This window comes from Gobio gobio (assembly GCF_949357685.1).
Source record: "Gobio gobio genome assembly, chromosome: 5".
NCBI lineage: Eukaryota > Metazoa > Chordata > Actinopteri > Cypriniformes > Gobionidae > Gobio > Gobio gobio.
In genome coordinates, this window is record NC_137101.1 from 23,435,963 (window position 1) to 23,454,228 (window position 18,266).

General features: G+C 42.4%; 1 protein-coding gene across 1 annotated transcript; it reads right to left on the reverse strand.

The window, feature by feature from the left end:
• Positions 1 to 7,554: 7,554 nt before the first annotated feature.
• On the reverse strand, positions 7,555 to 16,939 carry LOC307126259 (nuclear pore complex protein Nup107-like; the record flags this gene model as incomplete). Its single annotated transcript, XM_079816721.1, has 7 exons — positions 7,555 to 7,657; positions 9,052 to 9,114; positions 9,559 to 9,661; positions 9,751 to 9,863; positions 16,343 to 16,532; positions 16,655 to 16,770; positions 16,864 to 16,939. 7 exons carry the CDS (start codon positions 16,937 to 16,939, stop codon positions 7,647 to 7,649), a joined length of 672 nt encoding a protein of 223 aa, XP_079672847.1. The 3' UTR covers positions 7,555 to 7,646.
• Positions 16,940 to 18,266: the final 1,327 nt, after the last annotated feature.

Here is an 18,266-nt window from a genome sequence, read left to right on the forward strand (position 1 = left end):
ATGCAAAAAGATGCATTGTACTAATCATAGCTTAAGGTCTTCACTCAAAATTAAAATTGTATATTCACCGAACATATTTAATTGTGCTCAGTCAATCTGTGAAGTCGAAGTGAAAAATCCATGTTGGCTGAACAAGTCCTACGTCCGAAAAACTGTATACGCATGCGCAAAATGCGCTTGAAGAAAACCGTTCTTGTGGAGATTTCTAATGCGGAGCGCGGGAGCGGCAGCGCGAGCGGAGCCGAACCAGCAGGTCCTGTCCTGAAGACCGAAACAGACATTCCCAAGAGAATAGAGATATTCATCTCACAAAGACGTTGGTGAGAATTGAGCACTGAAATTATTCTCCAGAGTTTTGCTTCATGACCCGGTATGAAGTTTAAAAGACATTTTGTAGAATCACGAGTTCATGCATTCATGAGTGTGTTCTCGTTTACTCTAATGGTAGCCAATCGTTTTATTTTCCTCATGTCTTATATGTCTAAAATAATAGGTAATAAGTAAATTAAGTCATTTGTGTGATATGTGAGCCATGCGACCCGGTGCCGTTAGATTTGGCGTCGGCCTCTTTCAGGGCTTGAGTTATTGCCTTTTAATATCAAACACGTCAAGCTCGTGATTTTCTTATTCGTCCATTCATTCGTCTCATCCTCATTATATAATGAAGAAACTTCTGTTCTGTCATTTGCCAGATGTGATGCAGGGGAACTTGTCATTAATGTTAGTTTTTATTTTTATTTGTAGGTTTTTAGCCTATGCAGTGCCGCGTTTTCTTCACCACAACAAGACATCCTGTTATGCAGATGACTTATTAAATGTATTCAGTTTTTCCTTATTAAAAATGTTCACATTTTATCATTGGCCAAAAATATTTTCAAATATCCTGTGTTTGAATTTACTTGTTAATAAAGTAATGTGATAAAATGTCAACCCTGTTATCTTTGTTCTGTATTTTGCTTAATATATTTATGTTTTTAGTCATTTTTGTCTTCTGGGCAGTGAGAAATAAACAATTGTGACTAAAATTTAAAACATTTAATTGGACCAATCTCACAGTTTCACTGTTAAACATTTCTCCAATTCAAAATGTTCTAGTGACCGATCACATCTAAATTTTTTAGTTGGCCAAATTGAATTTCTGTGAATTACATTTTATCAATTCACAGAAATTCAATTTGGCCAACTGAAAAATGTTGATGTGATCGGTCACTAGAAAATTTTAAATTGGAGAGGCCTGACATTTTTTACATCGTTGGTAAATTATATTTTTCCATTGGCTCAACATATTATTTAATTGAGCCCATGTTAACAGACTGTTGCCACAATGGATAAAATTCAATTCACAGAAATTCAATTTGGCCAATTGAAAAATGTAGATGATCAGTCACTAGAAAATTTTGAATTGGAGAGGCCTTAAATGTTTTACAGTATATATAGGGCCACGTTTTTTTTGCCTTGGGACCCCAAAATCACAAAATCCGCCCCTGTTAAGGAAACTTGTTTGGAAACAGTCAGTATTAAATTTGGTGGCACTAGTGTGAATGTGTGTGTGTTTGCAGCTGCTGGAGCTGCTCGGAATTCTTCTCGCCCAGCAGGGTTTAGCTCACTATTGTGACATCATCGTGGAGATTCCGTTCTGGCATCTGTAAACTGCAGTTCTGACTCTGGTCTGCTGTTGGTGTGTTAGGAGTGCACAGATTGAACGACTTTCGGGACTTTCTTCAGATATCCATAATGGCGCTGTTAAGCAGTATATTCAGACAACTGTCTGAGCATTTTGCTCACTTCTTCCGCAGAAGGGAGACGCCTCAGAGAGCACAGCAGTGTGCAGCGCAAGGACTAGCGGCAGTAGAGACACCTCAAGAAGAGTGCGAGGCCTTCAACTTCACTGCCCCTGACAAGAAGTGCAGGAAGAAACACTGCAAGGTCCCGGAGAAGTGCCAGCTTGGAGAAAGAAAGGAGGAAACAGAGGTGAAGATGCACGGTCTAGAAAAGTGGATGGAGGGAGGAAGTGAGCTTAGAGAAGCTGGAGAAAAGAAAAGGAAGGGGAGAAAACTGAAGGAGCGGAAGATTACAAAAAAGCCACTTCTTGTGGAGGTCAAGCCTCTACATGCTACGGTGAGATCGTCCATATTAAAGCCGATAGAGGGAGAACCAAGGCTTCCAAGTGTCTCTGGACACCTCACTCTAGCAGCCGCACAGTTCAAACCCCTGCCGCCAGTGACAAAAGCTCAGAGACCAGCTCCAGCACCTGAGGATGTGATATCCCTGCCATGTTCTCCGCTTCAAGAGGATCCTCCTAAACTGTTGGCGGTTCCTCCATGTCCAGATGAAGTTGTTTCCCCTCAACGCTCTTCATCACAGAAGCTTCCATTGGCGGTTCCTCCACGCCCCACTCCAGCACCTGATGTACTGTTTTTCTTCAGACGCTCTTCATCTAAAGTGCATCCTCCCAAACGACTTCCTCTGAGCCCCACTCATGCACCTGATGAAGTCGATGCTCTGCAACGTCCTCCCAGCCGGAAGCCTCAGCCGGTCACTTCTTCCCCATTGGAGCCACTTCCAGAACTCATTCTGGTTGACATAGAGGATGAGGAGAAGGAGTAATGCCACAACTACAACTCCTAATGCCACTGATCCCTCTTCACCCTTAACCCGTGTAAATAAAAAAAAGTGTGCTGCAAACTAAAAGTTGAAAGATCCTTGCTTGTGTGATAGCTCGTATCATATCATGTTATGATTTATGTTATAAATATAAAAAACAGGAACTCATTATTGATTTTTTTTACTCCGTATTGGCCCACCCTTACAACAAAGCTGCTTATTTTTTAACTTTTGTTTATTATCAGTAAATGGGTATATTGATACATAATGAAAATTCAGACTATATTGAAGTTTCGGGTCTGGAGCTTGAATGTGATATGTTCAATGAACTAAAGCAACCGAAGACAGAATATAATGTCAATAAGTTAACAAGGTCAACCTTTTGGCTTGACTGTAAAGGTCAATATTGATGGATCAACACTCTCAAAAGCAAAGCATCCAGAGCACTTGCATAATGCATGGCGATGGCATACACGCACGTACCCTACAGTAATAAAAATAGTGCAGAAATTATATGTAGCCATTCGAAAAGGCATCCTGGCCTAAATGGTAACTTACGTCATTATTTTTTCTTTTGTTACCTTGAAACATTCAAACCGAACTCAAACACATAACGTACATTTTCAGGACTTATAAATGCATTTTCGTATGGAAAAAAAGTTTAAAATGTGAGATATAAACTCACAATTGCAAGAAACAAGACAAAACTGGGAGTTTGTATTCGAATTGTGAGATAGAGATTCGCAATATTTTCGTCTGCGTTGAACTGAACCGTAATTGATCGCTATGTGTGGGTCACTATGCAGCACGATAAACAGCTCACACGCTCGTGTATTGTGGTTTGGGAAACTTACAGAGATGGAGATATCTGTGGTGTGTCATTTGAAGGTTTTAGGTCTTCCACCAGAAAAGCTTCCGTTAGATTTGTGGTCTGCGCGAGACTGTCGGTTAAAGTTGACGGATGATGAACTCGCGTCTCCATTGGACAGCTGTGAAAAAACTTTCTAATAATTTGGGTCTCGGCACTGTTTATATTTACTTCACTCTCTGTCACTATATGGTAAGAAAAGCCTAAAAGAAAAGTTACTCAAGTTGTGTCCCGTATTTTCTGTCAGCTGTTTATAATTAAAACTTACGATGGCCGCATCGCAAATGAATCATTTTAACGGTTCTTTTCAATGAAACGGACATAGGTCTATGGACATAACAAGGGTTAGCAAACCGGTCTGAATCGGTTCAGTCTGGATGATTCGGACAGTTCACTCACGCACTGAATCGTTTGGAGCGATTTCTTACGAGTCAGTGTATGTTTAAAGAAAAGAAAAAAAACATCGCTGAATTTAAGTAGCCTATAGCGAACAATATATCACTAAAATGCAGTCAAGTTCTTATCTACAATAAATTGAAATCGAAACTCGTAAAATATATATGTATGTATGCATATATATATGTATGAGTGTGTATAGCGTTATAATTAATTAATATATATGGATTGAAAACATACTAAGTTGTTTCTCTAACTATGAAAATCCTAAACCTGTTACTATAAATATAATTTTTTAGAGGAAGAAATACTTTAAAAATCAATGTGACTCATAAAAAAATACATCATCTGTAGCTAAACAAGCAACCAATCTTTATTCAAATACAAAATTACGAAGCTCAATTTTCTTCCAAAACAGGACTGAGGACATAAACAGCAGGAGAAAACAGTGTCTAGGGCTGAATCCCATATCCAAGTGGATCCAGGCCTTTATCCAGCAAAAGTAGAGATGATTCTCTCATCTTCAGGAGAAACTTCTGTAGCTCCTCTTTAGAGAAAACCTGACAGAGACAGAAAGTTCAGATCACATCTAATGCATTTACTTTCACCACTTATGGTAATTTAAAAAGAGAAACACTTTTCATGTCTACATTCACAATCATTCTCTAAAAGGTTTAGATGCCACACCTCATATAGTCTGTGTTGGTCAGATGCGATGATGTCAGCCAGACGCAGACTCTCCTGGTGGCGTTCAGTGCGCTGCAGTACGGTTAGCAGAAGGAACGACATCATGGGCAGACACAAACGCCGCAGCAGAGCCATTTGATGAGTGCGACCAGAGTCTTCCTCTGCTTCCTGCAAAAACACACATCCAGCTAATTCTGAACATACTACAATCCAAAAATGAATTTGTTCAATTTAAAATTATTATAAAACAAAATGATATATATTCAATTATTTAAGGTTATAAATAGGGCAGTCACTAATGATTATTTATGGTAATTGAGTAATCTTATTGGGTGATAAAAAATAGACCCAAGCAAAGAACTAAGCCTTTAAAATTAATTAAAATACATATATATTAAAAAGAAGCAGTAATATTAGATTCAAATAAAGTATCAAATGCAAGTTTTTTACAACACTGTTAAATTGCACAATATACATAATATAAACAATCAACTTCTGTACATTATGCATTATAACAAATGCCTGCAGAGAGAGACAGCAGTTGTGCCATGTTGCATTGATTTCATGTGTCATTTTTATTGGCTGGTCAGTAGACACTGCGGTGATCATGCTGAATTTCTGACAGTCACAAAATTGTCGTAGGCTCTCTATGGTCTCAAGACTGACAATGGTCGTCCTGAACCTCTCTCATTGTGCGACATAGGACCACCGATTAGGAGCCACGATCACAGAAATCGCCACAACGGTTTCACGATGGCAATCTTTTGTCTGGGACAGCTGAAAATCGTGCAGTGTGTCCTGGGCTTTAGACAAACAACATTTAATTCAAATGTTTACTTAATCTTAATCTTTATTTGGCCACTTCTTAACGATAGAAATGCTACAGCCACTGTCATTTCTTGAACAAGAATGAAACTCAGAGCAAGGGTTTAGACTTTTATTTTGAAACTGCGACGAACAGCTCACATATTTAGAAACATATTGATGTATTCTCCCATATTGGCGTAGGATTATAAATGATTTACCTTGCAGATCTGATGAAATGGCAAACATTGCATTCCCAGATGAATGTTATAAGCAACACAAACCTCACAACATATGCAATGATATCAGTTCATATAGAGCAGCATTTACTGTGAACGGAGCTGCTCTGAGATTAGGGGTGTAACGGATCGCAGTTGATCCGTGATCCATACGGATCACGACCCACGGTTCGGCACGCACGTGACCCGCGGATTTATTGTGCTTTTTTTTTTTTTTACTTGTGGATTAATCTGAATTGTTTAGCGATCGCAGACTTAAAGACTGTTTTTCTGCTGATATTGCTTTTTAAGTGATCTCGTTCCTTTAAACTCGATGCTGAGTTTCAGAGAACAGGGCATGTTCATCAGTCAACAGTGGCTAGCGGAGAAGTAGGCCTAGAAGAACTTGAAAAGCCTCCCGCATCAGTCAAATCGCATGTATGGGAGCATTTTGGCTTCCCCGTAAAATATAATGATGACGGAAGAAGGGTGTGGCCAAAACTGTAACATCATGTAGGCACTGTGGCACGAGAAAGCCATATGAAAGTGGCGCATACATCGAGCATGGCACCTGCCGACGCCCGTTTCACGCATACACCGTTTGCAGTGCGTATTTGTTCCGTACCCATGTTAACGGATACAGCTTTCACACTGAACAAGGCTTCAGTCCGTCAGTGCGTCCAGGAGCGCGTAGCCATCAGCTGTGCTGCGATCGTTTACGCACAGAGTCTATTTTTTTATGTGCTGGCGCTGAATTAAAGTGACAGCGCATCCACATTATAACAAACATGTATCGATACGAAAATCTAGTAATTCCACCAAAGATGCATATAATGTAACGTCTACTTGGTTTTAAAGTCAACACACGGCTTTTTGCCTCGAGTAGCCTAAAGCAAGGAAAACGGCCTTTAAGTAAACAAGGAGACATAATGGAGAGCACCTGTCCTTTCTTGGAGGTGGAAAAACAAAGTTCTTTATGACCTGCAGGATTTATTGTAAAAAGATTTAAAAACGAAAGAAAAGCATAAGTTTTAATATAAAATGTTTGTTATTTTAACATAGTCTATTGTCTGTTTTGCAATTTGCATGAGCAACGTAATATATACGTCTAAAGTAGGGATTAGGCTATATAAATACAAAGTAATGAATTCAATAAAACGTTGTTTAAGTATAGTGCGTTTAAACATTATATCTATAAAATAATGTATAGGTCTACAAAGATAATTGCAATGCTGACAAGTTGTAGAGCTCTACTCTCCCTGAGAATGTTGACATCCTAATCTTTAAAATAAAAAAATAAAAATCTCTGGCCCATTTTCACGTCTCAGGTTGTTTTTTAGTCAAATTTGATTTATTCAGATGGTTATTTATTTATTTTATTTTTGTTAACACCATGGTTATTTATTTATTTTATTTTTGTTGTTCCTTGTTAACCTATAAACCATATAGGTTATGTTAACACCAAAAGTTTTCATGTAATAAATGGAACGCAAATAAAAATTGTCTCCTCCCCCTTTTATTCTGATCCGAAAAATGATCCGATCTGTGACTCATGATCCGTAGTGCGATCCAAACCGTGAGTTTTGTGATCCGTTGCACCACTATCTGAGATACATGTAACCTACATGCATGTAAATAAAGCATATTATTATATATAAAACCCGTAGGGTATGCATTAGTGAATTCACAATAGTACAATGCTATAGTGTGGTTTTTAAAAAAAGTTAATACATTGTGCAGCCTTAGAAAATGGTCTAATAATGCAGTTCATGGATTCTCGTCTCTGGAATGCACCACTTCCGGTATTTTGCCGGTTACTCAACACAGTTAAATTCCAATCAAGGATTTTTTTAAATCGAGTACTTGAATTTAATCAAGGAATCGTGACAGTCCTAGTTATAAATGACCTCTGATCTGACAGTTATAATGTTTATCAAAGCTATAAATCAATAGAGAACCTACTCACCTCTCTGACATCCACCATCCATCCTCCATCTACAAACAGCAGAACATTATATATCCTCTCCTTCACATCCTCAGTCAGTGCTCCCAGACGCCCCTGCCAGTTCTCATACTCCATCTGGAGAAAGTGAAAAAGAAAAGCCATTAACGATCAAAGTTAGAAGTGTTCACTACAGAATAGTAGTAAGTAGTGCTGGGCGGTATGACCAAAAATGTATATCACGGTATTTTTTTAAATTATAACGGTTTCGCGATATATGGCGGTATTTTTTTCCCCTATGCATGACAGTGTGTTAACCACATTTTCTACTGATTGAGAGAGTAAATACTGCAGGAGATTGACTAGAATGCCCTATTTTACTGTCATGATGAGTGAATATTGTAGAAGAATTCCACTCTAGAGTTAATACAAAGCCCCACAAAATGATGCTGTGGAGAGACAACAACCAATAAAACACAGACCTGCAACACACTCAGAGTCATATTTACAGACACCTGAATATTAAAAGTTGAGTTGAGGGCACCTTAAGCATTTTAAAAATCTAACCCTATATAACAACAAACTGACAAAACGAGGGAGAAACGCTGATATTTGCAATACATTAAGAGCACTCTCTGAACGAATGACACATCAGTTAAACACAGAAAGAATAAAGCAGTTACTTTTTTGCCCATTCTTCTTTGAATTGTCAGTTTATTTATTAACTTACATCATTCATTGTCTTTTGTGTAGCAGAATAATCCATTGTGTCAGCGCGTTCGTGATAAGACATAGGCTACGGTTGTATCAGTGTAATCAGTGCATACATTTCATTTTAATAAGACGTGATGAAATATGCGCGCATACACGCTTCTGGTTCATGTCTAGAGCACTAGATTATTAAACACGCTTGCTCCGGTCTATATCAGTGCTATACGATCCATGTGGTGGCGTTGTTAAACCCATCGTGGCGCTCCGCGCAGAAACCGCTCTCTCTCGCGCGCCGCGTGTAGTTTGAATTCTCCACTGTAGTCTAATCAAGGGATGAATCTGAAATCACCCCCTATAACCTCAAATAGAACATTATTTGGAGGGGACAGCGCTTTAGTGGTGTCTGAAACCCTAGTGGACGTTATTGAGTGCACTCATTCTATCCCATTGCACCGCAATAACGAGTGTACAGCCGATGTATACACAACGCTGTCCGACTTTACGCACGTTTTCATTCACTCCTTCAAATAAAGTGATAACGTAGGGAATAGTGAATGAGAGTATAGGATTCAGCCATAGACTGTGCTGTAATGCGATCTCAACTGTGCTCTGACTGCCCTTACTACAGTGCATCAATGAAATGCGTCCCCTCTCAAACAATGACGCACTGCGCGCGTTCCGAACGTTGTTTAAGCGACATATACCGGTATTGCGGTATCATCAAAATTCATATCATAAAAAAAATAAATACCGGTATTCGGTATGAACCGGTATACCACCCAGCACTAGTAGTAAGCAGTGTGTGGATATCCTGTTCTGACCTTGTACTGCAGTTTTATGCCTGTTTTGCCCTCCAGGGCATCGCGACAGTGACGTGACAGAAACTATGAATAAAGCCATTTCAATTATAGAAGTATAAACATGTATTTTATGGAAAATAAGTCGCACCTAAATATAAGTTGCATAGGGTCAAAACGGTATTGTTGAGAGAGAAAACGCAGATAAGTCTTATTACCGTAGATTCAGAAATTATGTAAAATACCTTTTAACATAGTAAATAAAATAAAATGAATAATTTACAAACATTATAAACATGTATTTTAGTTCCCACAACAAATACTTCAAATGTAATGGTATTAAGAACAGAACAAATATTTAAAATATAAATATAAAATAAGGATAAATTATAGTGGTTTAATTCTAAACAATACATTTTATAAACGAAAATCAATTCTAAAATCAAAATATAAAATCAATTACAGAATATAAAAGTATCAATTACAACTCAATTACATCTTAATACAATAATTTAGCTGTAAAAGTCTCACCTAAGAACTTCCTCATGATGGCATTGCTCTGTTTAAGGGCTTCAGCTCGCTGGGCGGGATCAAACACCAGCCAGTCAATGACATCAATCTTCTGCTGATCCTCCTGTGTGAACAGATGAAGAGTTTTCAGTTTATTCTATTGGTAATTAGTTATAGTTTTATAAATTAAAACAGTTAACAGTTCATTTGTACCACTGTAGTTGCTGTATCCAGGGCAGGGGTCAGGTCATGGTGGGCAAACTCATCTGTGTCTCTCTCTCTGATGGTCTCAACTACAGTTTTTGTTATCGATGGCACTTCCAAACCTAAACACCACAAAGCATAAACATAATTTATAATAAGCATGTAATACCAAAGTAATGTACAGTGAAGACCCCAATATACTTCAAGCTAAATCAATGAACGAACAAACTGGTATGACGTCATTTTGAACAAAATCGGACCAAAACAAAGTTCATTTAGAGGTCATTTTGGGAGTTCAAAACAGTTGAAATTCCAAAGCGAAATTTCTAGAAAAGTTAGCTCCGGCTGGCAAACACCAAACTACCATTGGTTCATTGCGATGATGCAATTGGTAGATGGGCTCATGAGCTTTGACATGGAAATCTTCTCTGGATCTGAAGGAACTGAAACCTTTTTCATGTTTAAAACTGAAAAGCTGTTTTGTTCAAATTGTGTTCTCCAAAGAGTTTTTTCACGAGAGCACCAGGACGAATACAATATGAAGCGAGAGCAGATGTTGTTGTGTGAACATGCGTTGGAGATTAATATTTTATAAATAAAGTGGTCAATTATGTTTTTTTTAGCGCAAAAAGCACTCGCGTCACTTCATACAATTGAGGTTAAACCACTGGAGTCACATGGATTACTTTAATGATATTTTACTAGCTTTCTGGCAGTGTTAATTTTGACAGCAAATTTTGATTTCGTTTTAGTCCGTTTTTTGACTAAAATGCCATTTAGTTCCCTTTCGAGGGAACTCGCACTGCATCGGAACGACGAATTTGGGGATGCTCCCTAAGCATCCGCGAATCTGAAGTCAGAATGACAACTAGGCCAATCCGATTGGCGTGCGTGATGACGTAACTGTGACGGCATACCCGGAAGTATAAAAGGGGAGCCGGCGCATAATGTCGGCAGTTATTGCTCTTCAGCATAGCGCTCTCTGTTGAAAACAATTGTCTGTCTATTTACTGTTGTTCTGTCAGAGTGAAAGCAAAAGTGTGTGAATGATGGAAAAGTAAGAGAGTTTAAGCAGTGTGTGCATCCGTGTCCCCGTTACATGTCGGGCTCGGATGCACACCTGCTGTGTGTGCCGTGTCTGGGTGTTCAGCATGCTCGGGCGGCTCTCGAGGGAGCCGCTTGCGAGCATTATGAGAAGCTGACACTCAGGCTGCTCCGCTCTCGGCTGGCCGTGTTCGATGAGGCTGGCCAGCCTCGTGAGCCCCGTGGATCGGTCGAGGCGGTGCGGCGAGGACGGTCACGGATGGACTGTTAGCAGGACTTGGGACTGCTGAGGCATCTTCCTAGTCTTTGTCTGACAGTTCAGATGTTCTCCTTCCCCGTGTGGAAGCCCGCGCTGCGGCTTCTTCCCCCGGGGCGGAGGACCCGATGCTTGAGCGGTCTGATTCTGAGGAATTAGACGTGCTCAGCATCGAGGCAGTCGAAGTTATAAGCACTTCTTATATATGCAAGATTCAATCTCGCGATTGCCAAGGCAGCACGCAGGTTATGGGTCTGCAATTAAAGTGAACACACACGATCGGTGTGCATGGGATACTGGTTGGCTTAACGGCTTGAGCCACGTTGCTGAGGCAACGTGTGGGTTTCGAGTCCTTATAGTATGATAAAACAGTATCATCGGATGATTATGGCTGCATTTAAGTCTGAGGATTTAAATGAAATATGATCTGACTCTGAGGAGTTAGATATTTAGCCTGTCATCCAGACCATGTTTCACCGTATTGTGTGATACTGTTTGGCTTTTTTCTCGAGAGGTGAAAGCCAATTGTATTATGACGGCTTGAACCACGTGAACCACCAATTGCTGAGGCAACGCGGGGTTTTATGAGTCCGTATAAATACAAATAAAACAGTGTCGTCTGATGATTACGGCTACATTTAATTCTGAGGAATTAAATAAAATATAATCTGACTTTGAGGAGTTAGATATTCAGCCTATCGTTCAGACTATGTTTCACCTTATTGTGGCTGCATTTAATTCTGAGGAATTAAATTAAAATATTATCTGACTTTGAGGAGTTAGATGTATTTTTTATTCAGCCTGTCATTCAGATCAGGTTGCACGGGTTTGGTGATTATGATGGCATTTAATTCCGAGGAATTGAGTGTCATGTTATCCGACTTTGATAAGTTGGATACTTTAATTCTGTCACCCAAGCGTGTTTAACTTGTGAACTGGATATTCATCTAAGATGGAGCCCTCCTGAAGTTGATGTCGTTCTCGCCGCCTTGTGGCCTGCGGGACACATCAGTTTCAGGCAATTGCTAATCGCAGTGTCCGCCCTAGTGTTGCGGCCCTGTCGAGCTGCTCCCTTAGATGAGGCCCCTGCTGGCCAGCCCCCTCTCCCGGGTAGGAGCGATCGAGGTCACCTCCCCTGTGTAGTTTTCAGGAATCGATGCTGTGCTCTCGCCGCCTAGTACGGGCCACATTGTTTCCCTGTGCACGCGCTGCACCAGCCGCCTCTAGCAAGACTTGTGGCGGTCCAGCAAATGCGTACGCACACCGAAAATCTTCCTCGATTTCGCCCTGCCGGTTAGCCGCTTCAGGGGTCGGGGAGGAGGCTCGGTTGACACCCGAGGCCGGCCTCAAGAGGCTGGTTCCCTTAGCAGATTATCTCGGCGCATGGTTATGCCTCCGAATATATCAGCTTGGGGCCTGCGACTGTAGAAAAGGGGATACAGACTGCAGTCCGGTTACCTTCCCCCGAAGTTCAGTGGGGTGGTCTGGACGGCAGTAGTCCCTGGGCAGGTTCGGGTAAGGGAACAGGAAGTTCACTCCCTGTCGGTAGGGAGTCCACAGAATGTGCTCCTCCGCCAGACAGGGAGTCCGGGTTCTACAGCCGGTACTTCATAGTTCCTAAGAAGGATGGCGAGTTGCGTCCAACTTTAGACCTGAGGTACTTGAATCGTTCTCTGAGGAGATTCAGATTCAAGATGCTTAGCAATTCCTCCATTATGATTCAGATCCAGTCTGAGGACTGGTCTGTCACGATGGGTCTGAAGAGGACGCATACTTCCCTGTATCCATCCTTCTGTGTCACAGGAAGTTCCTGAGGTTCGCTTTTGGGGGCAAAGTGTACCAATATCGGGTTCTTCCAGGCGGCCTAGCCCTTTGAGACTCTACACGCAGTAGCGTGTTTACGCCTTCTCAGAGAACTGTGTTCCTGGGAGTCGTATGTGATTCTCTACGTTGTGGGCACAATTGTCTCCCGCACGTATCGAGTCCATACGGGCGGTGGTCTCTAAAATGAAGCTAGGCCACAGCATTACTGTGAAGCAGTTTAAGGACGGCTGGGGCTCATTGCGGCTGCGTCCAACAGAATATCTCTTGGCCTGCTGCATGAGACCCATACAGTGGTGGCTGGGAATCAAGGGGTTTTTCTCGAGGGGAAAACCATTCTGTATGATCAGGGTAACGCGCAGATGCCTTCGTTCCCTAGTCATATGTTAGAAACCTTGGTTTCTGTCACAAGGGCCAGTGTTGGGAGCGTCCTGTTGCCGGAAATCCGTTTCAACAGACGCCTCCCTCACTGGCTGGGATGTGGTCATGGCGGCCGCATTGCGAGAGGTCTGTGGGAGACCCGGCATTTCTCCTGGCACATCTACTGCCTGGAAATGCTGGCGGTCTACAAAGCTCTGAGGAGCTTTTTCCCGGACCTCCGCGGCCACCATGTCCTGATACGGAAGTAAACCAGGTGGCTTTCCTTGAGGGGAAATCCATTCTGTATGATCAGGGTAACACGCAGTGGCCTTCGTTCCCTAGTCATATGGAAGAAACCTTGGTTTCTGTCCCAGGTGCCAGTATTGGGAGCGTCCTGTTGCCGGAAATCCGTTTCAACAGACGCCTCCCTCACTGGTTCGGGCACGGCATCAGGGGGGTTTGAGGTCGCACCCTCTATGCAGACTGGCGTATCACATCCTCCTGTGGTCCCAAGGGAAACTGTTGTCCATCAGGGCAATGTATGTACCGGGGGTCCAAAATCAGGGAGCAGACATCCTGTCGAGGCAGGGGCTGAGGCCCGGGGAGTGGCGACTCTACCCAGAGGTGGTGGAGGCCATATGCGAGAGGTTCGGCCCAGTGGAAGTGGATCTGTTTGCGTCTCGAGAGACGTCCCACTGTCCACTGTGGTTTTCCCTCATGCCATGGTTCAGACGTGGCCGAGGCTGCGTCTGTACGCATTTCCCCTGATTGCTCTGCTCCCGGGAGTCCTGGAGAGGGTCCGGCGACAGGGGGTCAGCCCACTTCTGGTAGCACCCCGTTGGCCGACTCGAGTTTGGTTCTCGGATATCATAGCTCTTCTAGCAGGTCAGCCGTGGGAGATTCCTCTGAGGAGGGATCTCCTATCTCAGGCGGCGGGTACGATATTTTACCCCCGCCCGGAGATTTGGAACCTGTGGGTCTGGCCCCTGAGGGGACCAGGTAACTAGAGGCTGGCCTATCGGCAGAGGGGATAGAGACCTTACTCAGTTCCAGGGCTCCGTCTACGAGGAGACTGTACAGCCTCAAGTGGAATGTATTTTCCACTTGGTGCAGGGAGCGTGAGGTGGACCCAGTTAACTGCCCAGTGGCTTCAGTGCTGGAGTTCCTCCAAGATCGCTTCTCTGTGGGTCTAACCCCGTCCACACTCAAGGTGTACGTGGCTGCCATTGCGGCTTTCCACACTCCTATGGGTGATGGGCCTTTGGGTAGGCACCAGCTGGTTGTACAGTTCCTCCATGGGGCTCGGAGGATGAGGCCTGCGGCTCGTTCCAGAGTCCCAACCTGGGATCTGGCAGTGGAACTCGAAGGATTGGCTGAGGCCCCCTTCGAGCCGCTAGAGTCAGCGGACCCAAAGAACCTGACCCTTAAGATGATCTTTCTCTTAGCCATCACTTCTCTGAGGAGAGTGGGGGACCTTCAGGCCTTGGCGCTTACGCCAACTTGCCTGGAGTTTGCCCCTGGCGGAGTAAAGGCCATCTTACATCCTAGGGCGGGCTACGTGCCCAAGGTGCCATCTAGTGTGGTCAGGCCTTTGGTTCTTCAGGCATTTCATCCTCCGCCTCATGCGACGGCGGAAGAAGGGAGACTTCACCTGCTCTGCCAGTCAGAGCCCTTAAAATATCTGGAGAAGTCTGCACAGTGGAGGAAATCTGAGCAGCTATTAGGGTGCTATGGTTCACCTAAGAAAGGGCTGCCTGCGTCAACCCAGACAATCAGTAACTGGATTGTCCAGGCAATAGCCACGGCCTATCAGGTGCGCAATCTGCCTTCACCGATGGCCGTGAGGGCGCATTCCACCAGGGGCATGGTTTCTCCTTTCTGGGGTCCCTTTGCAGGACATCTGCGAGGCGGCCGGGTGGGCTACCCCACACACCTTTATAAGGTTTTATAGTTTGCACCTCCCTGCGACGCCTGGCGCTAGGGTGCTCCAGTCCTAGTTGTGCCCGGTCTCCGGCTTCACACTAGGGCAGGCGCTACCCTCGGTGTGGCCTAGTGGGTACTCATTCCCCAAATTCGTCGTTCCGATGCAGTGCGAGTTCCCTCTAAAGGGAACTGCTCAGGTTATGTATATAACCCTTGTTCCCTGAGATAGGGAACGAGCACTGCATCTCGTCGCCACACCTCGGCACGACTGGAGCGCATGCTTCAGAGCAATTACTGCTGACATTATGCGCCAACTCCCCTTTTATACTTCCGGGTATGCCATCACAGTTACGTCATCACGCACGCCAATCGGATTGGCCTAGTTGTCATTCTGACTTCAGATTCGCTGATGCTTAGGGAGCATCCCCAAATTCGTCGTTCCGATGCAGTGCTCGTTCCCTATCTCAGGGAACAAGGGTTATGTACATAACCCGAGCACGATTTTATTCAACTAAATCTACATTAGATTTGCCTAAAATGAAAATGTCAATAGATTATCGTCATTGACAAAAACTTTCAAAAAACTGGTTCATTTAGTTATCATCTCATTTTCGTCTGTGAAAAAAATGCAACTACCACTTCCAAGCCTCAGCAGTGTTCATTTCCTTGACATTCACTGTCAATGGCAGGACAGAGAGCTCCCAGATATCATTAAAATTATCTTCATTTGTGTTCTGAAGATGAACAAATGTCTTAAGGATTTGTAACGACATGAGGGTGAGTAATTAATGACAGAATTATCATTTTTGAGTGAACTAAAAAAGTAATCTTTAAAGTGCTATATAAATAAATGTGACTTGACTTTACTTGACGGCCGAATTGCAGAGCTCGTGCAAACATCCACATCGCTATGATCAGAATCAGATGCTTACTTAACAGCTGTTTTCTCACTGCTGTCACTTTTGTTTTGTGTTTATTTTGTTAGAGGAAAGCGTTCAGCACATATTTGCATATTCATCTAAACAGCTCTCTCAGCAGCGTCAGGATGTTTTCTAACAGTATACTGCTGCAAACTTCTTTTTACCCCTAAACAAAGAACGAAAAACTTTTTCACGCTGTGAGTACATCAGGGCCTCGAGTCTGTCATTATCGCAAAATAAACCCCTTTCGCCATAATGCAAGACTCTTTGACCTCACCTGCTTGAGTTGCCAGGTCCAGACAGTGTTTGCGGTGCTCAGTCTCAGTGACTTCCTCCAGGAACTGAGCGTATTGTGACACGGCCATGTCAGAAGGAAGATGACTGACGTAGAACGCAATGAGATCCACCTGCTTCTCCTTCACTAACAGAGAGATGTAGGCCTTCAGGATATCTACACACACCTCCTCCTGACAAAGACAGATCAAACCAATCAATGAGTTTCAAACATTTGTTTGTTTTTCTCTATACAATAATTAGCTAGACACATGAAGAGCAATACAATCTAAAACATACACGTATGTGTACGTACCTTGAGCTGCATGCCCAAGCTGCGATAAAACAGCACTAAATGTGACATGAAACGAAACAGATGAGCTGGAAAAGATGTACTTCTTCCCAACCAATCACTGAGCTCCTCCAGAAGACCTTTCAACACGAGTTCAGTGGACATTAAATGCTTTATTTTTTCCTTTGAAAAAGAAAAACTAAGATCCCTCAAAATATGTTCTCAAAGCATACCATCAAGATCCCCAAGAATGACAAACTTCTGAATCACATGGTAATGCTCCTTGGTTGCATCCAGAACCCAAAACATTTGTGCAAGATCAGAAAAGAGACATTTCAATCTGTTTAGTCTGTTACCTCATTTATTCATCCTCACTCTGGATTCTGTTGCTTGAAGCTCTTCAAAGAGTTTCTCCAAAGTCCAACTGAAAAAGGAATAGAATCAATCATTTGATTTCGTGGAGAAGCACATTAATTAATATGATGTACATGAGAATGTGTTTAAAGTCGTACTTGGTCTCCAGGAACTCTCTGGGCAACTCCTCCAGCTCCTCACTGCCCAGACCAGAAGAACAGATCTCCTGCTCTACCAGAGTGTCCACCATCACTCGGAAATAAGCCCAGACTGTATCTCCCACGACTCACACACGGGTAACAGCTGCAGGACATAAGGACATATTCAAATAATGACTAAAATCAAGAGGAAAGAAATAGTGTAAGAATGGACGGACGGTTTTTGACCTGTTTGAGGTTTCCACTCAGTGCAGCATAGATGGCTCGTTCATATCTGTTGAACTGCTCCTGAAACAGCAAAACAAAGTAGAATCTAAATCAGAACAACAAACAAAATGACTGAGACATTCACAGACATTTCATTTAATTTTCCATTTTAATTTCCTGAGACTTTTATCCTGACAGAGCAAAGGTCTTCAAACTTTTTAATGCTAAGAACTAAATACAATGTTTCCCTTATAAGGCAGCTACTGTATGTATTTTCAAATATAAAAATCTATTTATACTGTGTGAGAAAATTTGTAAGAGTGCAATGATAAAAGACAACACATTTTTTACACAAAATTATTTAATGTCATTTTGATTAAATTCAAATACATTTGTACAGCCCTTTAAAATAAATAGTTTCAAAACAGTTTTGAAGTGTTGAAAATATTTCATAAAAATATCTTAAATGACTACGTTAACGTTAAAAATACATTTGCTACATTTATTCGTTTCTCAAATTCCCTACTGAACCTCTAGCACCCCGTTGTAAACCACTGATCTACAGTTTCCTCACCTCCTCTGCCATTCTCCAACAGCAAACCTTCCATACACTCCGATGAGGATTCCCCTCCACTGGCTGAAGCTCTCCACCTCCTACACACACACACACACACACACACACACACACACACACACACACACACACACACATCAACAGTGTTCACTTCACCTGACCAATAAATGTCCAAGTCTCGATTGTGATCACTGGATTAAAATTTGTTTTTTAAGAGAATGCATTCCTGAGAATTGCATACTACTGAATCATACTGTTGTGAACTTCAGTTGTTTCTTGAAGTATGGAGACCAGGAGACGTCGGGATCAAACAGAAGTAATTCTTTTAATGAGAACTCTCTGT